This window comes from Anser cygnoides, chromosome 2, assembly GCF_040182565.1.
Source record: "Anser cygnoides isolate HZ-2024a breed goose chromosome 2, Taihu_goose_T2T_genome, whole genome shotgun sequence".
Lineage (NCBI taxonomy): Eukaryota > Metazoa > Chordata > Aves > Anseriformes > Anatidae > Anser > Anser cygnoides.
Window position 1 is genome coordinate 40711318 of NC_089874.1, and position 25807 is coordinate 40737124.

Below are 25807 nucleotides of genomic sequence, written 5' to 3' on the forward strand. Positions count from 1 at the left end.
ACCCAGCCCCTGGTAATGAGGAACAGGTCCGTGCCCCTCGGTGCTCGGCAGGCTGGAAGTGTCTGTTCTTTCTTCTCTTCTTCTATACATCTAGACCTAAGAGGAAGCATGCATGATATTTGTCCTCATCTGGTGCTTCTCCATAGCAGAGGCTGCTTTCTGTCAGCGCCGGTTCATGTCAGATGTTCCTTCTGCAATTTTTTAGGCTTTCCAATTATCATTCCTTCTTTTCCCCTCACCCCAAGTTGTGAAGTGAATTTAGAAACTCTGGATGACAGCAAGTTTAAGGGATGAGCCACTTCTCATTTTCCTCATTCCTGTAATTTTTCCCTTAAAGGCATAATCTGCACATTTTGCTGCTATCAAAAAACTTTACTTAGAATCAAATCTAATTTTTTTTTCTTCTTCCCATTTAGCAGCTTAACAGCTTTGTTCAGTTTATTAAAAGGACTTCTGGTCTCCCCTGTACCCAAATATATTTTCCACTGGTTTGTAATGGAATGTGATTTTCTTTTAGAATATTTTTGTCAAGACATACAGAAAACAGGAAAATCATAAATACTCCTTCTGCAATAATCCAAACCATGTTTGAGTACATTTGTCAAGTGTGGTGAATATTCTGAATAATGAGCAAAATTCTTAGAAATTGGCAAAATAATATTTAATTTGGTCAATTCTATTAGGCTGGCTAACCACTGATGCTTTGATTCTTCTCTGGCACCCACAGGCTACCAGTTGCCTCGTCATAGTACAGTACTATCAGATTTACAACAAAATAACCTCGTTTTGCCATATATCCCTTTTGTAAGCAGCAGAGGGTTGTGTAAACAATGAAATTGCTCTGTTGTCTGAGATTATTTATATTCTTCAGCTTGGAGCTATTTTTCCCTTTTCTTCAGAGTTTGTATACTGTCAGGAAATGGGATGGTTTCTAGACTGTTTCAGCACAATGGAAAATGTTCTCTTTGTATCTTGAGCAGCAAAAAAAAAAACTATGCCTTGTCACTCAAACATGGCAACAAATAAGAGATGGCAAACAAAAGTTAGAACAGTTAGGAATCAGCTCATGGAGTAATGTTGTAATGTGGTTCTAAGTTGCGATGTAACCTTTCTGTCCTTTTTAAAATCTCTACCTTGGGATGTCTCCAAATGGATTTAGCTCACTTCTGAGGCTTTTTCTTAACAAACACAAAGGTCGAGTGTGGTCTCTCTGCTATATTGGCACTACTGGATTATAAGCAGAGTGGATGGGTGCACGTGGCTGACTTTCACATAAAGGCCATCCTAGTAAGTTGTCCTAACATAGCATGAAAAGAAAATGAAACACAAAACTGATCATTTTAGTTCTGCTCTCTGTGACTGCAGAATGACAAAGTCCAAGACAGGATTGCCTTGGGAAAAAAACGCATCAGCATCCATTTCATTCATATGAGCAAAGCTCATGGTTCTTGCTGGCTCTTTTTGCCAGAAAGTACCTATTTGTCTTTAAATACTTCAAGTTCCCATGCCATTTCTATAGAACCTACTGAATATCTATTGAAGTAATATGTACATGTGTGGACTGATTGTATGATATGTTCTGGAGCTGATATTTACTAATTCTTGTTAATCTATCATTGCCTTCTCTTTCCATACCTTTTAAAAGATATTGTGCTGTGCTATCTGTACCATACTATGGTATATATACTATGCTAATTACTATACTATGGTTTTACTCACATATAGTTTCTTATCTTATGAGCTGGACACACAGCACCAATATGTTGAAGAAATTTAGGCATCTAAAGATGCAGGCAGACAAGCAGCAGTTTTTTCAGTACTCCCAGGGGGATTTAGGTATCTTAAGTCCCTCTAGGGACTCTGTACGGTCAGGAAACTACAGACTTATTACACATCTGGTCTTTATGTATTTGCAGACATGCACACCTGTACGTTTTAAACTCTGTGGACGTAACATATAAAAGTGAAATTAAACATACATAAATGCAAGCAATGCAGCAGCACATTATGAAAATTATGCATAGATAAGCATTAAAAGAGAATTAATTTGCTTGTCCATAAAGAGGTGATAAAAATGTTATGAGATTTTGTTCCTATCAACGGACCAAGTCCCCACAACATGAACTCACGACTGTGGGGATTATTATAACAGCAGGAAAAACATTTGTGAACTGTCATCCTTTTAGTATTTCTCAGGAAAATATGTCTTGGAATATCTCCTAATTATGCGTGCAGAGGGAGGAGGCTTGGATCAGGATTGCTGTTTATGTTGGCCTAAATCTTTGCTCTTTTCAGTTACATACTGACAACACCTTATGGGTAGAAGAGCGTTGTTCGGGGGCATAGAGGCATTTCACGTGTTGAGATTTATACTGTTCAAAACTCACAAGACATTGTTAAAAAGATTAGCACTACTACAGAAATAAGGTTGTTTAGAAATATTTAAACATGCACACTTTCAGAAGTCTGCAATCTGTTTAAGTATATTTTTCTCTGCAATGTGACTGTAGCTAACTGCATAAGAATATTGGTGGTTTTATGTACTTTAGAAAGTAAATGGCAGAGCTTAGTTTTTAAAAATAAAATGTTCAATCTGGATTTTGTGGTGTCTAAAGTCATTAGCTATAGCTCCAGATACCTGTCACACATGCTCTTACCCTATCCTTTATTTTTTATCTGGTGTATCTGTAACTCTGCAAAGAATGATGGTTAAAAGGAACAGTATAGCCATTCTCAAGCAGAAAAACAGTCATGCGCCATTCAGTAGGTATGTTGCCTGCAACTGGTTATTGCTCAGTGGTTCAGTGAAAAGTGTAAAATTCCCTCAAAGCACTTCACTCACACGTAATATTCGAGAGGAAATTCCCTCTTAACCACAGCTAATGATCAGATTATGTGATGTAGCATGAGCAGTAAAAGCCTTAGCAGTGGTAACTTAGGTGGTGCCATGACTAGTGTGCTTCCTAATCCTTTCTTAATTTTCCTAAATTACCTTCTAGTATTCCTACACTGTATTCTTGTATGTGTTCAACTATTTGGTGTATGAAATATCTACTTCATTTCAGCCTTCTCTAAATGTGTTGATTTGTTTTTGTTTGTGTTCTTTCCTCACTATGAAAGGATCAGCAAGACCACTTCTTTTTAATAATCTCCTTTATAAAAGTACCTGTCACATTTTTTTTGTCTTTTTTTTTTCCAGACAAAATAAGCTTAGATTTAATCATTCCTTAAATGGGAAAGGTTTGACAATGCTGTTAATGATTTCTTGTCCTTTTCAATAAATTTTCTACTCCTATTGTGTTTTTGTTTTTTTTTTTTCATTTAAGGCAATGTGAGAAAAATTGAACTTCAGATATAATAATATGCAACGATCAATGGCATTTGATTAAATCAAAGATTGACCAAAATCCAAAATAAATAAAGAGGCCTTGTACATCTATATCAATAAATAAATGTAAATGGACTTTAGCCATCATGAAATTAAAAGTACTTGTAAAAATGCATGAGCGATAAATGCTACAAATACAAAAGGTTACAATATATTTTCCTGCCAATAAACATATGTAATTTAAAATAATGCCAGTGGAGATTTCCTATGGTATTACCATAGAGGGAAGACAGGTAATTTAATGCATACCCATAGTAAATCTTTGTGCAAACCAGGACCAAAATAAGTCATCAATGTTAAATATTTTACCAGGTAAAGGGTTTAGATAAAGCAGTTATTTCATATATATAAAATATAAAGTCCTCATTATGTGTATTTTGTTTCATGCAGATTTTTTCTATCCAATGCAGACATGTTCCTATTTACACTGGCTTAGACAATTCTATTTCCACTGATGAAAATTATTCTTGTTTCCTTAATGGATATATTTTCTCAGTAATAGAACTGTATATGTATAAGGGAAAAATAATTAAAACTAGAAAGTAAATAATGTGAGACATCATATTTTGTCTGTATTCCTACACTTAATTCTCTAATCTCATAATAATTTTATCTAATATTCATTATTTCAGTTAGTACAAATAGCTGAAATCTCAGCTGGAACAAATTGGCATCACTCCTGCTGAATATCTTACCCCCGATATCTCATTTAGACTTTGTTCAATTTTATTGTGTTGGTTTTTGTTTGTTTGTTTGCTTGCTTGTTTCTTTTCCTGCTATGCCTTTTCTTACATGAAGGCAAGGGCAGAATTTTAAATGTATTACCATACATTTCTAACTGTCTATGAGCCACCTCCAGGACACTGATTAGCACAACTATTTTAAGGCTACTTCATCCTGTCCTTAAAATACAGTTATTCTTGTTTCACCATAGAAATCACACCATTGCATATTTTGTAAGTTCCTGAAAAGCTTGCTAAATTTGGCTCTTTAGCAGATTCACAACAAGAATGTAGAGTCAGTCCTGACTAAACTAAAACAATATTTATAATCCTGGGTGTAAATAAGCTAGCTATTAAATCATTTAGTCTCTCACTTCCTTGAGTAGGATTTCAGAAATTAGCATTCCTGAGTTGTTCAGATTCTACCTTTAGAGATGATTTACGCTACTGCAAGATATGTCTTTTTGTATTTTGCATGGCTAATTTTCTACATTATTCAGCAGGGGAGGAGGAAACAGTTGTTTGTTTTTTCACAGTTTTGCAGATCCATCAAAGGCAAGAAATAAGTCAAATTATATGCAGTGTGTGTTTCAGAATCCCTATTTTCATAGCAAATTAAGTTCAGGTGCATTAATCGGAGTAGGCGACAGTTACTTAAATAGCAAAGTGTATGGTGTAACTGTCCTAAACCTAAAGATGGGCTGTAATGTAAGATTTCGTTTTCATATGGGACACAGGAATAGAACTTTGATTAATAAATTGTTTGTAGAATGTTCCATCAGCACAAGGTGTAGAAAAAAAGGCCCTTGTATGGATCGGAGCATTTTGCAGCTTTAAGATGAATTAGATTTTGGAGAATTCTCAAGGGCAGGAATCCTCATCACATGGTTTTTATAATACGGATTAGATAAAGTGGCATAGAACTAGAAATAACTGTAAGACACAATATTATACTAGCAGAAGGAATGCCCTTATGACCTTCCATGTCTTTTTCATCTCTACCTTGTACATTTTTTCCTACAGATCAGTCTTAGCACTTTATAGGCCAATGCCTGAAATCCCTTGACAAATTGACTATCATTTAGCCAGGCATGATAATGGAGTCAGTATGATCCCTCACACAGGAAAGATAGGATATCCAATGGAAGTTATTTTACCTGTTATTAAATATAAAATTATCACTGTAAATGTCATAAATTCCATCTTCATCCAGAGTTGTCATGTAACTTCATTGCAACTAATCCAGGAGCCAAACCTGCCTGCATGATGAATGCTAATTATTTTGTTTAACCTGTTTTTCCTTCTAGTCCTATTAGAACTTGTTCTTAATTAAGCTTAATTATATTCATGTTCAGAAGTTAATTTAGAAATGGATAGTCCATTTGGTTACTAAAATGAGGTTATTTTCTCACTCACCTGCTGCTTCCTCGTTGCCAGAGCTGGCACCACCCTGTTCCCGTTCTGCAGTACTCCATGTCACCTGAGTACTTAGTATCTCCAGAAGTACTGCTATAACTAGCCTGTGTAAATATTCAGGATGGTACCCCACTTTTCATGCTTTATTGAGCCACTGTGCACTGGTACAAGCATCTTCCTTGGATGCATCTTTTGGTAGGACATCGTTGCTCTATATTCTGCAGCACCCAAGGGATCAAAGTTCACCACTCTGGACTGTCAGAAACCTGTCAAGTGTCACACGTCACTGACTCCACAGACCCCTCTCCCATACTCTGCTGAGAAGGCACCTGTATTTCGTACATTCACAGCACAATAACATTTTGGGACGCCTCCTCTAGGAGAGTGTGAGACACAGATACAGATGGCAAGCATGAGGTACAGTCTCAACATGCCATCACACAGCCTGGCTCAAATGACCCGTGCCTGCATTCCTTAAAAGCCCCAAGAAGTCTGCCCCATTAAAAACCCATCTGGGCCATGGCGACAAAACCCCTGAACATAGAATCATAGAATCATTTAGGTTGGAGAAGACCTATAAGAACATCAAGTCCAACCATTAACCCAACACAGCCAAGTCTACCACTAAACCATGTCCCTAAGCACCACATGGTCATTTCCAGGCATTTTCCTTCCACTGCCTCGTGGTGCAACCTCCTTCCACATGTTCCCTGGGAAGAACGGAAAAAGAGGCAACTTAAATAGATGAGTTTAAATAATTAAGAGGCCAGACTATTTTTGAGTTACTGGAAAGCAGTAAGAGGTGTGCTAATGCAAGGCACATCGAAGTTCCTATTCCTGTTCCAAGGGATGTTCACCTTCCCAAGGGATTTCAGGCCCTGGACTATGGAAAGGGAGTCCTATTGGTATTAATAGGACTAAAATTCTTCACCAACCTTCCTCTTTGTAAGTAAAAGCTTCTTGTATTCCTTTGACATTCTGTATGGGATTCCTAATAACAGTTTTGGATTTAAATGAGTTGAATTAATAACAAGATTTAAAAGGACAAGAAAGAGAAAATCAGATTAAAGCAAAATAAGCAGCATTCATAATGTATGCAGGCTTTTCTAGTTACTCCCTGGATTAATTGCGGTAAATGAACAAACGGATAGATTCAAGAGCAGGATTCAGATGACTCCTGTATCTGACCTAAAATGACCCTGATGTGTCTAGGTTGAAGATTTTGGTATTGCTCACATTCAAACCCTTCTCCTAAAAGTGAAGATACCTTTGGGACTCATTTTCCTCTCACCATCAAAACACAACCAAAAGACAAGACAATGCAGTACCTATACAGTAATATTCGCACCCCTCCCTGTCCCCTGGAAATCCACACAGTAGGTGGATCCTGTTGGACCAACTGGTTTCTTGCAGTTGCAAATCTACATTTGGTGCCTGTAGTTATGGGATGTCTGACAGTATACAAAGCATGGGCACGGGAAATGCCTTTATACCCAGTTACTTTGGGATTAAACTGTTCATTTGGGAAGTTTAAGACTCACAGGTCACCCCTTTCCTCAGAGATGGTAATTAGTGGGAAGTGAGAAGAGATAAATCCAGAAAGAAAAAAAAAACGGTTCTTTTTTCTTTAAAAGAAATAAATTTTAAACACACTGGAATTCATATAGAATACCTCTCTCTCCTTCAGTAAATCTTGAGACAAAAATAAACATCCACAGGTGGTTGTTGTTTTTTCTGAAAATATAGTTATCAGTCTATGGATACATGCCAGTTACAGTATGGATCTTAGCATTTTGGTTGTTTGACAGCATTTTGAGTAATTCCCTTATTATCTACTCAATGATCTTTCATGAGGTGAATGCATATTGTTATAATATATTTGCTGAAATTTTATCAAGCCATGTGCCATGTAATGTTTTCCATATCAGGTTCTTAGTTACTAAAACTTTTTTATTAATTTTTTTACTAATGACAATGACTGTTTCTCAATCAAATTCATTGTTGTGAACAGATACTTCACTAATGTATCCATGCTTTTAATTTTGAAATGCATCCAAGCGTCAAAGTAAAGTGTGTTATTTCAGAACTTTAATTGTTCCAGCATGATAGCACTTCTAATAGGTGCATGTTCTTCCTTAATTAAAGACAACTCTTCAAGATCGGTACACTGTGCCTCGTTGATCCATGATTGCCTCAGCTAACTCCCAGCCAGCCCCTGAAGTTTATAGAAACCCTGCTAAAAACTGCAGACAGAAAAAAAAAAATGACAAGAATGATTTCCCTTGGCAAGATACAGAGATGAATCACTGCCAGCGTTTTCTTTTAAGAGCCATGTTAATAAAATTGGGCCAGATAATACTCCTTATTTCTGAAACATCTTTTTCTGAGGCAGCCTCATATTTCACACAGATCTGTGGTAGGTAGCCTGACAGCAATCAAATGCAAGTCTAGAGAGAGGGATGAATTTCTCCTTCCATATATCCAAAATGTTTTAGTAAATGGATGTTTTCTAAACTGGATTTGCAGAGCGCTTTTATTTTTGAAGATAGGTAACATCTTCCTCCAGACATCAGTTTGGACATTGGAATCAAGTCATATATGCCTTAATATTTGTGTAACAACTCCTCCAGACACTATATGAACTAACAGAAGTCAGGTGTGTTTCTGACGATTCCACAGAACTCAAAATTTAGAGTGAAGTCATGGCGTACAGCCTCTTTATGACACATCTATACAGCCACATTTACTACAGTAGCCAGATAGCTTGCAATTTTTAGTGTATGTATTCTCAGAATATCCTGTGTGGTGGAGAAGCATTAGCTCACTTTTACAGATGGGAAATTAAGGCACCAGTGTATGACCACTTAACTTTCTTAGGGTCATCATGACTACTTGCAAACCACGAAGACCATGAAGCACTCCAGAATTTCACTCCTTGCAAGCAGCGTGATGTGACTGCTTCCCTGCTTACCTGCCCAGACACATACCCTGGCTGTACAACAGAAAGAGACCTCAGGATCTTCCATTCTTTATCATGTTCTCTTTCTCCTTCTATACCTACCCTGATCTTTCCCGGGAAAAAGGCTTTAGGTGTATAGCTAGAGAGGTAGGCAAGGACTAGATGATTGGGTGACCAGGCCTGTGGGATGTACTGGTGAATACAACTTAATAGGAAGCCTTATGCAAAATCATAAGTCTCCTTTATCCCTATGTTAGCACAGTGACCACTAGGCTAGCTTTCCTATCTATGGAAAAAGCCTTTTTGAAAACTTAGGCTTTAAAGTTATACACCCTCCAAGCTATTTTATATAGCACAACTTTCACTTAGTTCCCTGACTGCGGAGGTGATGAGTGTAAATGTTCAGATCTGCTGAGACCTTGTCTCAGGTTCTTAAACATCTGCCCTGTATTTCCTTATTTCCCATGTTATACCTGGAAAGACAGTCCTGGGTTTTGTCTGAAACTGAGAAGTGACATAACAAAGTCAGTCTTTGTTTCTTCTGACTCCAACACATTAGATCACCTAGTATCTAAGAAGAATATGTCAAAGGATATCTTACTGAATCTCTCATTATTTTTCTTTTGTGGGAAGAACCCTTGAAGGACTGTTGTGGTTTAACCTGGCAGGCAGCTAAGCACCACGCAGCCATTCAATCACTCCCTATACCCCAAAGTGGGATGAGGGAGAGAATCAGAAAAATGAAATTTAAAAAAAGGTAAAAACTCATGGATTGAGGTAAAGACAGTTTAATAGGACAGAAAAGGAAGAGATGATGATGATGATAATAACAATAATAATTATGATTGTAATTATAATAACAATATGATATACAAAGCAAGTGATGTGCAATGCAATTGTTCACCACCTGGTGACTGATGCCCAGCCAGACCCTGAGCAGCAGCTTCTCCCCTGCCCCCCAGCCAATTCCCCCCACTTCTACTGTTCAGCACAACGCCACATGGCGTGGGACACCCCTTTGGCCCGTTTGGGTTGGCTGTCCTGGCTGTGTCCCCTCCCAGCTCCTTGGGCATCCCCAGCAGAAAAGTCCTTGGCTCTGTGTAAGCACAGGGTCATATGGTTGTCCACTTCATCAAAGCCACGTCAGCCATAGCAGAGAGCCTAATGAGGTACATGAGCTCTAAAGCAATTCCAGCAGGCGTATTTTGATGTTTTAGCACACTGACGTAGCCTATATATATTAGAATTATTCTGTTGAATGTTGAGCTGTGGCCAGCGAAATCTGCACAACTAGTTCCTGAAACAAGAAGCAGAGTTTGTTACAGTCCATATCATATGATTTCTGCTCTAAGCTATAATTGCTAAAATGGATAATAACTTCACTGACTTTCTAGAATTTGTTCTTTTCTCCTCTAAGGACCACTTTTTTTCTTTACTGAAACAATCCATTTTATTTGTTTTGCTTTTTATAGTGTTTATTGATCACTTCATCATTCTTCTGTACAGTTTTCAAAGAGCCTCATAGATGGATAAATGCATTATCTATGGATAGTTGGAACGGTGATTTTATGAAAGCCGGGAATAAATTGTGCTTCTGCTTGTAGGGTGTGTAAAGCAATCCAGAGCCCCGCTACTGCTCTTTGTTCTGGCTTGAATCATTCTGTTGTTCCAGTTCATAAGCGTGTGTTGATCAGACTTCCAACTGCGAGGCTAGTTTTATTGCTGCACAAACAGGGATTAGTGCCACGCTGTACTCGTTTTCACTCATGCCCTGATTTTTGAACACTGTTTTTGAAGGTGAAAGGTTAGTGGAGTAATTCAGTGTGCCACTTCACCTGCCTCTGCCTCCAAAGAATTACTTAGCCTGTGCATTATTATTAATGATAGCAAGAGAGAGAGCAGCACTGCTACTATAAGATCACCGAAGGATCCTATGATGCATTTCACATGCCTCATTTTCCACATCAAGACGCACAGTATCCTTGACATGGTCTTCTAGGAGTTCATTAAGTTGAAAATAGGTGACATGTGGCAAACTGTGGAAACTTCCTAAGGCAAAGTGACACTATAAATAAAATTACTCACAAACAATTCATCTTTTCTTAATCCCTTCCTCTTGGAGTATTAAATTGTTCTATGACATATTTGGCGTAGCATGTCTGGCATTGCTTTTGACTTCAGTTTTCACTGGCTAGTGTCCCTATAAGACAAGCCTGGACATCTCTGAAAACAACATGAGAGTATAATTAGAGACAAAATATATTTTTAAAATTAAGGATGTTTTTGGTGTGTATTAAGCTGCCAGCATTAGCTGTTAAGAAAACTGGTGTTACAGAGAATTATTAGTTTCTGCTTTTTTCCCCAATCTTTTTTTTTTTTTTTTTTTAGTTTGGCTTTTGGGACCTATTTCTTAAAGGTTGGTACAATATTAAAAACCACAAAAATTGGATTCAGAAAACTTGGTTTTCACTGCAAGCCATTGTGGGAATATATACTGTCCTGCACTGCTATTTGCACTGAAATCACCAAACAAAATGTAGTTATTAAAAATATTAAATTTAATTTGGGGGGGGGGGTTAATTTCTGGGTAACCAATCCTGCCTATGCTGCTGTATAAAGATGATTCCAAGGCAGCTGTACAGTAGGTGACATACGGAACACCTGCACTTTTCCTTAGAAGAGTTTGAAAAAGCAAGCAATCCCGATTTTTTTAATTCAAAAAGCAGTACAGCAGAATACATGGAAAGAGACCTAAAAAATTAATCAGTATTCCAAAAATCAAAATCTCTTCTAAACATGTAACTGAAGTCCAAAGAGATTTTTTATTTAAAAAAAAAGCTTTTTGTTTTTTTCACACAACTGGTTCAAAGAAAGGAAAGCAGATTTAATTTTTGGTGACTGATGTTTCAGTACAAGTAGTTCCATAGAGCCTCTCAATGGGATGCCTCTCATAGCTATGAGAAAGGAGTAGTTTATGGCTCAAGAGACAGAATAAGACCTTTCAAGTTGCATCTAACCTTTGGAAATTCTTCCAGTTTAATTCTGCTTCATCAGCTGGAGGCCAGCTCTTCAAAATTCCCCCTGATACAGAGTTGAATCTAAACCCAAACCAAAAAAAAATAAAATACATATATATATATCAAATATTTGGCTAAAGAAACTATGAAATTTTTATAGGGCTGTGGTTTTTAGTTTTTAAGGTGCTCCAGAAATCTTTCTGAGAACTCATTTCTGATGGCGTAATAACTGGCTCCATCAGCTGTTCTCTATTAAAACTGTAAAATGCTGCAATAGAAATATTATTCTATTTTATAAATGCTCATAAATATATATATATAATGCATACAAACACCCATAATGTACATTTTAAGTCTAAATGTGTGACTCGTTAACCATATTGGCACTACCAATTGGAATTTCATTGCATATCATGTGGCTGATGGAGAAGGCACATTGAAATCAAGCTGTTAAATACACTATCTCCATTTTTTATTTCACTAGAGTATGTTTGCTGTATTTTTAAAAGAGCATTGGAAAGCCCAGGAGATGAATTCTGCTCTGAAATTGCTATTTGCTGACATAGAAATAGCTGTAAAAATACAAGCAGAGAAAAATACAGCGTAGCAATATATTTTCATTTATTTGGGGGAAAAGTAGTTTTAAAGAAGAATTATAGTCTGTCTTCTGGATGATAAAGCAGTGTAACTAGCATTAAACACAGCTGAAATTTTGTAATGACCAAACCTCAGCTCATCCAAATCCCCAATAGCATTAACTCCCCAGAATTGGGCTGTAAATTTGATTAGCCTCACAACAGATATGAGATACAAATGTTCTTCCTTATACAGTCATATTAAGTGGCTGCAAAAGAAGATGACAAGTCATTGCAGGGCAGCACATCCAACCACTGAAGAGAGGCAGGAATTCATCTCACCCAGCTCTTCTCCCCATCACGTGCAGCACACAATTGCTCTTTGTTGTCCGAGGTTCCCAAATATGCAGCACTCCGGTGGGGTGTCCCTGTTTGGCCACAGGACAGAAGGGGAGCTGTGTGTGGAAGATGTCACACCATGGCCACACCAGCTCTCAAGCCAGGCATGGTGCGTCTGGGGATCCGAGAGGTCCCAATATACAAGCATCCTGCCAGGCTAGCAGTTGCCCATGGTGTGAATGGGTTCATTGCCCATGTTTCCAAGAGTGGCATTGCCTGAGACTGCATGTGTGTCAGTGTTCTCCACAACGTTTTGTTCTGTTTTCGCCTTAATTTATAGCATTTGGAATATGGCTTAATTATGCTGTTCTTATTAGTAATTTATTGTGGCTTTATTGTCATTTATTTCACTAGGTCCTGCTGATAACACATTTCTTTATATTCTGAACCCCTGGTTTTCACTGACATTTGGACAAAGCCCCACTGGGAGTAGATTTCTGAAATGAACCCTGATTCACGGAAGAATTACACTACTTCCTAAAAAAAAAAAAAACTGCTAGAGTGGTTTACTAATTATGCAAACAAATTTCTAACATTGAGAATAAAACCACAGATAAATACAAATGGAAAATAAGAAACAGGTTTACAGTAATGAGGAATGGAAACATGGGAAAAGTAATTCTGAGTTTTGAGATCCAGTATTCCTTTTCACCTTTCAGTTGGATAGTTTATGCAGCAGTCGTTTTATAACTACATATTTGGCCCTGCTAATGATGATTTCACAATGCTCCTTGTGCTGTGTAGCCCAGCTGAGAACCGGCCGATGCTCAGCCATTAGCCAGTTTGTAGAGGGGGCAAATGGGTACTATTCTTTCTTCCTCTTCCTCGGTCTTTTGTAGGACTTGAACACTATGGGCACAAGCTGTGCGTATTGAGGATGAAATCTTCAATATTATTTTAATTAAGTTGCTTTTATTTATATTATAAATGTCATTTTATGGCCTGTTGCCATGAACTACGTAGAGATGGTAACTCATGACTCACTAAGTGGTGAGAGATGTCTCTTTGGGCCTGCTGTCCAGCTGCCTCCTCCAGCAGGGACATTGTGGCTTGGGCCTAAAGGTGCCCATCTTCATGCAGGTGCAAAACGAGACCATTTGCATGTCTGGAGTTCACACACCATCCGTATGTCCACCAGCACAAATGCAGTCTGCTGTATCAACTTGGCCAGTGTGCCACTAGTTGGGCGACTCTGATCTGAAGTGAAAAGTTTTCTCACCAGTTGTCCTGACTTCCCAAACAAAACTGTTGTGCCTCCTGATGGTTTTATGGCTTCACAGGAACTGCTAAAATACGCTGGCTCTTCCAACACCTGTTGAAAAGTCCTTATTAAAAGTCCTCACAAGTAATGACAACACAACTCAAGACCCTCTGGCAGAGATGTGACTTAGGAGCCTCTCTGGCAAGAAGTATTTGTCTGTTCTTTCAGATTGGGATCTCAAACTAGCAAGTGAATTTGCCAGACTGTGGTTTTGTTCTTTTATTCAACGTTGTTGTAAGCAATAAAATGTATAGACAAGCTGCCAAATTGCAAAGAACAATGTTATTTCTGTTATTACTGAGAGCAACCTCTAGCAGCGTCCAATCCACAGCTGGCTGTGGGTGCCGCTGGTCCTGCTTATGGTAGGGCAGGCAAGTACTGCTCCTTGCGTCAGCACTCCTGCTTCACACAGGCAGGTGCTGGTGGAGGAGGCCCTGACTCAAGGCATCCACGCCAAGATGATAGTTGATTCACAGACCACTCTCTTGGTGGGAATTTACACACCTCCAGCAAAAGCTAGATAGACCTCAAGCATCTTGCAGGTAGTCACCTGTCACCTCCACTCCTTCCCCAAATACAAAACAAAACACACAAAGACAAAGGCTTACAGCTAAATATTTCTCTTTGTCTTCACAGCCAGCATCATCACCAAGCCATGAATTTAGACAGTATTTTAAAGTACTGCACACAGTTACTGCTTTGGCAAAAAAATCATCTTTCCTCAGGCTGCTTCATTCCCTTCCTTCCTCCCCTCACACACATGTGGTAGGGAACCACCATCTTCACTTCAGCAATATGGAGGACATCATCAACACATGGATCTGGGAATTCTTTCCACAGGAGACACAACCCATTGTGTCTTACATTACTGGGCTTCAACTGATTTCCCCGCTTTCATGACAAAAACAACTCTCGCTGATTCAGCCGCCCCAAAAGAAAGTAGCCACCCTCCCATGACAGGAGGAGGTAAGAGAAGGAGCCTGTACTTCCCAAATCCTCCCAAAGATGTATGTTATTGAGATAGTACTTGCCGTGTTCCAAATGACAATGCCATGACATTCTTGCAGGCAGTCACCATCAGCTGCTTCAGAGGCCAAAACACACCTCACCTTTCCCAACAGCATCAAAACCAACAAATTCATCAAATTTTGCTCCAAGGATTCCTTTTGAGTTCCACCCATAGTCTCCATTTCTATGTAGTTGTGCGGAAATGTTTCTTCAGGCAGGAGGTTGTGGGAAGTTGGAGCAGTGCTGTCAGACTCATCCCTGAGCTATACAGTCACTGTGACAAGGTTTCCCTCAGGCTGCTCCCTAAATTTTTATCAAGAGAAGTTTTGCCTTTTCCCATTCCCCAAGTTGCTCATTTAGTTCTTCTCAAACCTCATTCCAGCCGTGAACAACTTTGCACTCCTTAAACACCAGTAAAGTGTCAGCCTCCCATCTGCACAGACCAAAATCCTTCCAGTAACCCCCCATATAGTTCTTCTCCTTGTCTGAGGAGCTAAAGGTTATATACTTTCTATTCTGAAACTTTTAAAATGGATCTTAGCTCAGCTATACCTCTTTGATACCCGTATGTGTAAAAATAGCAAAGTCCAGGCCTCGATGACCTCCTCTGGATATATTAAGATATTGAAGTTAAGCATATGCAGTAAGTGCTTGCAGGACTGAGACTACAGGGACTTAGCGTGCCATAGCTGCAGTGGTAACTCGCCTTACTAATTTAGAAGGTGCGAATTTAGGATTCAAAGCACAGGCTCTTCTGAAAGTGCAGGGTACATATTCAAAGCAAAAAAAATTTTTTCATTAGATATTATCCACTAATATTCAGTACTGTTGGCAGTAAGCCAATCAATTGATTTTTGGCTAAAGCAATGTATTTATCCTATCATAAACACTTATCATCAAACAAACAAAAAAGACCAGATTTACTCTGCTTTGGAGAGAGCCTGACATCTCGCTCCGGGAATCTCGGTGGTTAATAATGCTGTGCAAACACAACACTCAGATTATGACTGTACCGGGGAAGCTGGTATTCATATTGTTCAATGGCACCATCTTCAGTCAACTGTAGAGCTGATTATTAACTGCTGCTAATAAGAAGTCAAATGTGTCTTGCCTAAGTCAGGGAAAAAATGGTAACAGTGCTACTGAACTTGCATGGTGTGGTGATATAGTCTCAGGAAATGTACTGTTGCAGGAGAACTATCAAGAGTATGGGTCCCCCCAAAAAGAAAAATCTCTGTGCATTTCATCTGCATTAAACTGAGAAGAAAAAAATGTTGCCTGAGAAAAATGTTGATTGCACAGTGTCTGTTCTGGGAAAGTCTTTTCTTGGTTTGTTTTTCTTAGAGGGCTAACTGATTTTATTCATTTGTTTGGGAAGTAATTTGTAGATCTAGATTAATGTAAAATTACTTTTTCTGTTTATTCCTTCTTTTTGGAAATAGAGAAGTAGCCAAAGAAGACTGAATCATACAGCATTCTGGCCATATGAGCACTCAGAATGGTCTCACAAATGAAATGCCAGTTCCCAAAGTTTGGAATAAACTTTTGCTGCTTTGAAAATAGTACTCATTGCCCCGTGCATTGCCCGTGGAAGTTTAATACCATAACTAAATGACTTTTAGTATGTTCATTCTTATCACCTGAAATTCTTCTCGCCACTTTTAGCTCAAACTGAAATTATTGGAACATTTGTTCGTGCGGCAGAATTTTAGAGAATGGTTCTAGTCGTATGTCTACCAAAAATGTATAACTAATTGCCCAGCCAGCTCCTCCCCTTCCTCTTGTTCTTTTCCTCCTGTATGCATGCGTGCTTTCAAAATGAGAATAATATATGTAGGCACCTTGTTCTTACAGTTAAAGCCAAGAGAACAGAATAAATCTGAACCTGAGAATAGCTTTTTCATCCTTCCCAAGCTGACAAGCATTTAATGGTTTGTGTTTCCTTTTCAGCTGACCCCCTGGTTGGAAGTATTGCCACTCAGTATATGACTAACAGAGCAGAGCATGACAGAATGGCCAGACAGTGGACCAAGCGATATGCCACATAGGAACCTCCTCTAGGATTTGCTGGACCTGTGCAAGCACATTCACTAAGTGCATCAATAGCCCTTCCCTTCATTCTTATTTTTTATTAAATTTTGAACCATTTTGTGACAAAAGGTTGTCCTTACTTTCTTTTTGTTTTTATTTTTATTTTTATTTGTTTGGGGGTTTTTTGTTCTGTTAACTTGAAAGTTGTTTCCCTCAAATGTAGACAGGGAATTTTGGTTATCAGTGCAAAGAATGTTGGATCTGTAATAGTATAGAGCTTTGTCACAAAGCTTTGTATTAATGTGTGTTTTTTTTTCTTTCATGTGGTTTTTGGGAAAACAAACAAATTCAGAATTATATCTCGTTTCTACTTAAATGTAGTGTTTAGGGTTATTTTTTTGTACTGAAGTCTTTAATGGTGGGTGCATGCTACTGGGAACAAGTTTTGTATAAAAGCTTAAAATCAAGAATCACTGTGCATTACTAAGACTGTGTTTATCACTAGCCTTCCGTTTCCCACACAAAAGGCTATTGCGTTGAACAAATTAATATGTATTTTGATTTACTTAAAAGAAAAGTGCTTGTAAATTTCTTAGGGACCTGCCACTTTTGACTGTGGATCAGTTGATGTACACTTGTATTATTAAAGCACTCAATAAAACACTGTGGCTGATAAATGCGCTTTTTGCAAGACGGTGCTTTTGCCTTTGTGCAGTATAGGCTGCCTAGTCCTCACATAATACAACTACAGGTTAAGCAGCTATTTTTAGACCTAGATTATTCATTTGTTCTTAACAATACATTTCTTAACTTAGAATTCTTCGTTGTGTAGATCTTTCGTATACAAACATCTTCCAAATTTTAAGGCCATTTTTTCACATGCTGGTGCTCAGCTCAGCTATTCTGAAGCCTCTTGCTGAATCTTTTGTACTATAGCTTCGCCATATCCATCTTGTTACTTTCAAAATGGTTGGCTATAAAAATAGCCTTGCAATGGAAGCAGAATATTGATGACGATTTTATACAGCGGGCCACATTTTGCCTTTCTCCAAGCTCTTTAATTGTAAAAGCAACTGTTATTTAAAAAAAATAAATGAAGGTTTTCGATGGGAAAATTGAGCCCATTGCACCAATCATTCCCAGCTCATTCAATGGCAAGGGTATTTCTATTCAGATTTGACCTTCAAGCTAATTTTAGATATGCAGCCATAGAAGGAAAACTTCTTCTTGGCTAAGGAAATGTGTGGGTGTTGTGATTTAGAAAATATATACTGTGATGCTGATATCTAAATGTTCTTTGTGTTGCAATGGCATCCTGGAAAATCCCTGTCTCATATAATTAAATGTTACAGATGCCACATAAAGTGCTTGGCTGCCCTCTCCCTCTCTCTCTTCCTCTTACATTTAAGGAAGAACTTACCTTAAGGATGATACGTTTCAATAGGAACACCATAAACTTACATGGAAACCCAGTCCCATTGCATGCCAACCCAGCTTTGACTGTCCTGAAAACTAAAGGAGTCAAGGTGACAGCACGGTTCCCCTACACCAACCACCATGCGGCTCAGCACGGCCAGGCTGTTCTGCTTTTCCCTCAGCCATTTGCTAGTAGTTGAACAGCTGTGCATCTTGAATCTACGGGTGAATTATCCTCTGTATGAATAGAAGCTGAATTTTATTGTAGGTAGTGTATTATTTTTCTTGAAGAAATAGTCAGTCTGTTTTGATCAAAGCAAATGGAGAGTCTTCTGGTGTCTGCAGAAGCCAACTGCTTACAAGCCCAGCCAGGCCAACAAATCCCAGATACAGATGTGAAAGAGTAATAACAATTTAAAAACAAAACAAAACCCGGAAGACAGACTTCTCTGATCTAGAACACCTTCTCAGGACAACTGCTGTATGTGCTTTCCTTGGAAGTTGCTTTCACCATCCAACTCACCACGAAGTGCCTCCAGGTCTGAAGGGAACCTTCCTGCTGTAAAAATACAACAAAGGAGCAAAAAGATTAAAAGGACAACTGCATCTTGCTCAGTAGAGTAACAGCATTACTTCTCCTGTTATCCCATCTGCTAAAGAGATTCGTGCCATGAAAGACCTGTATCCCCTGAGACAGCAATTAATGGCCAATTTCAGGTTTCTTATGAATTACTTAAGCGTCTGCTGCTCTGAAGGCTTTATTTACACCCAGCTGAATAGAATGCAGTAATTTCCAAGGTACATTTTAAACATGTTTCACAAAGAAATGTTCCTACTATCATCTATTTTTTTGCCAAAATGTAATGAAGACATTATAAACAGAAGAGCCAATTGTACCTCTAATGAAGATGTAACTGAAAGACTGCTGAGGTACGTTGGAAGCGGAATCACAGAATGCTTAATAAATGTCTGTTCTCAGTCCGTCAGCTCCAGCTCACCTTCCTTGCTGATCAAAAGCTGCACAATTCAAGTTTGCAGGTAAGTTGCCCTCTGTGTGAAGCTGAACAGTGTCTTTGTCATAGATAATATAAAACTACTGCCTTAAGAACTGTGGGGATCTCAAAGAAATAATCAGAAAGGATCAACCCACGTTGATTAAAGCAGATGCAGAGTCTTCTGGCGTCTGCAGGAGCCAAATGTTTGCAAGTCTGGCCATAAAACATTCTCCTCTATTTGCAAATCTGCTCTATTTGCCTCCCAAGTAATTCTTTTTCTTCATCTGCTAAACCTGGGGAATATGCAGCATTATTGGAAACCTGCTGTTGTCGCTGAGGAGAAATGAGCCATCCCCAACAGAATTCAGTCTGCCACCAGAGCCTCACTGAAAAAAAAATATATTGGCATAGAGTCTTTTTCATCTATTTTCTTTCTACCTCTAGAAAATACTGCATATTATTCTGTCCTGCCTTTGTTTTCAGATGCTCTGCAAATTTAGCTGATTCCTGCTTCCTCTTTTATGCCATATCATCTTCTTTCTAACTTCTTTAGATGAAGTCCACATGCTGCCCTCTTGTAACTGGGTATGAAGATCATTCAGATGACTCATACAAAGTAAAACATAGTCAATAGTATACAGTTGTCTAAAACTGTCCTTTAAAGGCATCTTACAGCTTTTCTGACTTCGGCTGCAATATCCGGTAAAGCAGCATTGACTTTCCTGTAAGCCCTGCTAAATGTCACTGTCCCACACCCTTGGAGTACAACTCAGATGAAGCAGAAATCAGGGACCTCTCCAAACTGTAAGTCCTCATTCACTAATTATTGAGGTGGTTTTCACATCCCTGTGTCCTACTGACCAGCTGATTTCCCTTTCCAGAACATAACAGAATAACATAGCTCAAATTAAGGTACCCCAAAACATCCTGTATTTACAGAGACAGCATTTGCAGAGGCTGCTCCAGGAGCGAGTTTTAGCAGCTCATAACATTTTGATTGCATGCATTGTGGGTGATTGCATCCAAATGGTTACAATCCACTAGAAACAGCTGCTGTGCGTTGCATAAAGCAGGAATAATTCCTGTTCAAAGATCTTGCTTCAGGTTTTCATGCTGTGTGCTGCAGGTAGGCTTCCTACCCGTGCTCCTCCCAGAACAGGGAGTGCCGCGGGCCCAGCGCGTGCTCTGGGTGCAGCGCGTGCTCCCAGTTGCTATTTCAGCCTGCTGTTACAGCACACAACCCTCTCACTGGCTGTCTTATCTCTGTCATTAATCCCTCTGACTCGCTCCTCCTTCTCATGCACCCTCTCCTCCCTGGCTGCTTTCTGCTGCTTGACTGATTCATTACTCTCAGCTGAAAGGCCACCCAAGATACTGATCCCAGTTCAACAGTTCTTCCCAAAGTTGCCCAAGCATTAAAATTTCCTTCTCCCCCAAAGACCTAACTAGGATGTGCCCCAGGCCCCCTCTGCTCCCTCTTGCCTGAGGCAGTGCCTTCTGGAGCAGCAAAAGCAAACACAGCTCCACTGGAGGATGGAGATGCCCTGTGATGGTTCAGACCGTGCAGCAGCTCCCAGCTACTCCAGCCCCAGCATTGTACTGGGGTCCCTTTTCTCCTTCCCAGTTCTCAGAAATTTCTCCATGAAGTCAGACACCTTCCCCCAGGCTCAATGCACTTTTCTGTGTTTTGCTTTGGGTACATTAGAACAAGGACTCAGTAAAAATTCTGGCACCTCCCAAGTCCAACTGGCCAGCCTTGGCAACCGTGGTTCCTGCGGGGCCAGCTCTACCTGCTGGTTTTCTATCCCGGGTTGCTCTTTCTCCTCACCTCCTTCTCATTTCCTTTCATTTCTACTCCTATCCTTTTTTTCCACAACAACTGTACTAAATCTTAAAACATCCTTCTCTGCCCCGTCACAGCACTGTTCTTGCCCCAGTGCTAACGAGACCATGTCACGTAACACTGGGCCTCCCAGAGCTGCTTGAAATCCCCAGATTTTTGAGTCTCAGAAGCAAGAAGAAGCTTTGTATGAATTAAGTGCTTCCTCATTGTGCCACGCCTGGCACTGGCTATAAACTAAATCACTTCTCCCACACATGTCATTAGCAGTAATGAAATCCGTGCTGCCCTGCCTTCTTAGCATGACATCCAAATGCAAATGCATTTCCTCAGCTCAAATGATCTGCAGAGCTAGTGCAGGGCTGCCTGGGATGCCTTCAGCAGCCTCTCTCAGGTCACAACTGGTATATATTTGGGAACTACCAGTTACCAGGAAGAGTTTTATGACACCTTTAAATCCATCATTCTGCTCCCTAATTCCATCATGAACTTTAATAGGGAGCTGCAGCACTTCAGGATGATGAAAAGGGCAAAGCAAAGCATCCCTTTCATGTCTACTTTGATTGTGAAAGAAGATGGTCATGGGCTAATGGAAGGCTGAAATAAAGACAAGGCTACTAAGCCATCCTAATCCCTTGCCAGTCCTAAATTAGGAAAAAAAAAAAAAAAAAAGATTAAGTAAAAGCTGTATTTTGTTCTACAGGTTTTGGAGCACCGAATTAAAAAAAAAAAAAAAAAAAAAAAAAAAACAAAAAGAGACACCACTGTCACAGTTGTCCCAGTAGTCAGCAAGGTCAGCAAGATCACGCATTTCTGGAGAGGCTTTCCATGGACGTGCTTCCACCAGGAAGAGCTTCCCCACAGCCCCATCTCCTTCGCCTCTGTCCAGCTGCACACGGGGTCCCCCCCTCGGCAGTCCCTTGGGAAACAAGGGCTGGAAACACGCACCTCAGGTCACTCATTGTCACAGCTCCTCAAATACACTCATTCACAACAGGCATTTGTTGCTGCAGAATCAGTGCTAGGGTCCCCTTTTGTGTCGCTGAGGACCTTGGGGTCAAGAAAAACAAAGGGTCACACTTCAGCTTCTGTGAAATGCCTCTTTTCTTTGCAGTTGACTCATACCCTTTGTAAGCCCCTGAAGGGAGTCTCTTAGTGTGAATGGAGCTCCTACCACACAGATTTCAATGCAGCCCCCCCTCCTTTCTCTGCTTGTCATAAACAGGCACAGAAATCCTTGGCCCACTGCACTTCGGAAACACCTTGCCTGTAGCAAAGTCTAACTGCGCTTTTGCCCATCTTCTAACTGTTCCCATTTGCGTTTCATAGACACATCCCAATTATAAGAGCCTTTCTCTAGCAAGCACTCCTCAGCACCATTGACCTGCAAAAATATCCCTTCCTTCTTCCTTTGGACCATATGCAAGCTGCTTGCCTTCTACATCAGTCATCCCTGCTTCTCTTCTGCTGTTCCCCAGCTCCTAAATCTTCTTCACTTGAGCTTCAGCAACACAAACCCCTTGCTAAGGCCACCAACACACCAAACACCGAAGTCACCTCTGCTTCAGGCTCCTTGCATCCCACTGCTGTCTCACCACCGTGTGCGGACATCTCACTGAGGAAGGGAAAGCTGAAGCCAGCACATGAGTTTGCTGCCATCCACACAAAAAAAAAAAAAAGGAAAGAAAACCTACTTTAAGCTCAGTGGTGTGAAAGATCAGGCACTGCTCTTGCTGCTCAGTGGTTGCACAGAGGCACAAATGCTGTCTCCAGATATCCTGTCTTCCAAGTTCACAGCAGCACTGTCCATTGCACTTGTCAGAGGAGTTTTGTAAGTAGTAACAAAATGGATTGTATTAAATGCCCTACATGTTGCTTATCTAATAAATACAATGAAACTTTCAAAAAAAATAAAAAATAAATCTGTGTGCAGAGGGAACTTCATCATCTTTTATGCAGGAATATAATTGTGTGAATTAAAAAGTCTCTACTGTTTCCTGTTCTGCTTTATTATTTATTGTCCATGCACTACCTCTTGTTGCAGTGTTAGAAGAAAATCTTCCTGAAATCTACTTAGAATTTAAATCCTTATTGCAAAGCAGCAAAGAATAATCAAAACACCCTCTGTCATATCAAAGTAATCTAATCAGAGAAGCTCGTGGAATTATTTATATACATACGTTCTTATGATAATTCAATAATTGATACGCTTAAAGAAATAATCTCATTTTCTTCTATTTCAGAATATACATCATGAAATACTATATTTCATTACTGTGTAAATTTGCTGCTTTATCTATTTAAAATAAATACAGATTTGAATAACTTCAATAAAAAGTTTTCTAGTGGAACAAGATGTTGCTACTTGTACAGCGTAGTACTATGTGGACTTACTTGTCTTAAAAAATTTAATTCTATTTCTAATGTTTTCCTCTCAATTTGTATAAAAGATTGGGAAAGTCTGCAAGCAAAAAATGACAGCTGGCACTTGAGTTCTGCTAATGTCCTGGCTATTGCTGCTATGTGTAATAACTACATCTTATTTTTCAGGTGGTGGCACTGAGACTCTAGAGGCAGAGAACATGGGATGTAGTCAAAGCCCAAGAGGAAATTAAAAGTAAAATAATTACAGAAATACACACTGGGCTTATGTGCTACCCATATCCTCCAGTCATCTATACATCCTGCAGCATCCCCCCTTAGGGCAAGACAAACCCTGCTAGCTGCAGGATATTGAACTGTTTTAGAAAAACGTATCACAATTTACTTCTTCCAGGTCTGATAGCTTTGCATGGCTCTTGCTCGCGTACCAGGCCCATGGCTGTGACCAGAAACATGAAGCCCCAATCCCACCAATACTAGGGGTGTCCCTTGGCAGGGCACCTCCGTGTGCCCCTGCAGAAACCTCAGTTCCTGGGGCTGCAGGGATCAGCCCTGCTCGCCTTCCTCCTGCCAACCAGCACTGCAGCTGAGACCCTGGGTTTTCAGAGCTACCATGTGGCTCTGTGACCAAAAAGAAACCTGGAGTATTCCACTACATGCTGATGGCTAATGAAGATTTTCCTACCCTGGTAAATATAAAATGCCTGGCCAGGAATAAATTGTCCTGGTCTTGACGTTTTTATAAGCAGTCACTTTGGCTGAGTGTCTGGAAAATTACTGAAGTCTCTGGCATGTTCAAATTCAACATAACAGAATCAGAAGGATTTTTCCAGAATTTTGAGACCACGCATAAAGACAAAATTGCCAGTACGTAATGCTCTCCTATAAGATATTTCTTCACATAAGGACAAGTCAATCTCCCCTCTGTCCCAGCAGTACCACGTAACATTCACAGTGCAGCTTTAGCAATCGCCATCCTGGAGAATCACTGTTAAGAAAGTGTTGGTGGTTGGTTTGGGTGTAAAGAGGGATTTTTTTGTCTTTTTAAAAAAAAAAAAATAGCATACACTACCTTCGTGCATGGTGCATCCTTTCCTTTTCTTTTCCCACCTGCTCTGCCTCCCCCCACTCTGGCAATGAAAGGACCATTGGGCTGAGCCTGGGCATCCGTGCTACATGCACCTGGATCTAGATGTGACTTCTCGGAGAACAAGGAAGTTTCTTCTCTCCAGATCCTGCCAAAAATGTGTAACCACTGCAGCTGTGAGACGTGACTTAAAATTCTGTTCTCAGGCAGCCTGGTGCTTCCTCAGTCCTCCTGAGAGCATAAATAAATATGTCCATGTATGTGATACATGTGTATTGATGCATGTTGTATATATACATATGTGTGCCCACTTTGAACACACACTGGTGCCTCTAGGACCAACGAGGGGTTCAGCCCCAAGAGCACCCAACAGCGTGATGGTAGGTGCAAGGAGGGGACAGCACTGCAGGAAGTAAAACAAAGAAAACATTAACAGGAACTGATGAGGAGGTATATAGTAATAAAACTTTTTTTTTTTGGGGGGGGGGGGGGGGGAAAGAAAATTAGGATCAAAATGTCACCCAACAGTAGTAAAGAAATGTCCCAAAGTAGAGCACCCCTGTCCAGGCAAAAGGAACAAGCCACTTCCACGGGACACAAGGTACATCGCCCTGAAATTTATGGACTCACCTTGCTCCATGGAGAGAGATGCTAATACTCAACCTAATTAGAATTATTAAAATTTTTACAAATATTAAAAATCTGCTAAAGCAAAATCATTTCCCATACTGAACTACTTTGCACTATAACTTGTCTTTCAAAGACCTGTTCATCCAAATGAGCATTCCCCCTCCCAGAAAGCAGCAAAGCCCACCATGAGGCTGTTCACCAAAGCAGGTTTGTGTTCAGAGGATTGCTCTCCTTCGTCTGTCTCCTGTTGCCTTTGTAATGGTCCGACCATTGGGTGAGTGGCATTTTCACCCTTATGTAGAGAAGGGGAAAAAAAACAATAATCTCCAGATCTTTATTAAATCATTTGAGGAATGTAAGATATATTCAATTCAATAATTCTCCGGGGAAGTGGTAAGGTGATAGTGCCTGGTTGAGATGGCTTCCCCCACGCCCTAGGGCAGCTCCCACACTGCTCCACCACCTGAGCAGGATGGACAGACCACAAGACCCGGGCAGAGGTCTCAGTCGACCTGCTGTGTGGCTACAGGCATGCACCGTGAGCCACACACATCTCATAGATCAGTGCAACCACTCTCCGTCCACCAAGCTGAGCGCATGGAGACTTCTTTTCAGAATTAAGACCTTTTATATGGTAGGTAGCTTTGTCTGGGAGGAAGAAATCAGCATTATTTTCTATTA

The 25807-nt window shown here is 39.9% G+C and overlaps 1 protein-coding gene across 2 annotated transcripts in view; it reads left to right on the top strand.

The window, feature by feature from the left end:
* Nucleotides 1-17453, top strand: part of UBE2E2 (ubiquitin conjugating enzyme E2 E2) — a 212330-nt gene extending 194877 nt beyond the window's left edge. For both annotated transcript variants that reach the window (XM_066991894.1, XM_066991893.1), the window contains exon 6: nt 16696-17453. In XM_066991894.1, the coding sequence (XP_066847995.1) occupies nt 16696-16793 (98 nt within the window). In that variant the 3' untranslated portion in view covers nt 16794-17453. The remainder of the gene's footprint in view (nt 1-16695) is intronic.
* The last annotated feature ends 8354 nt before the right edge of the window (nt 17454-25807 follow it).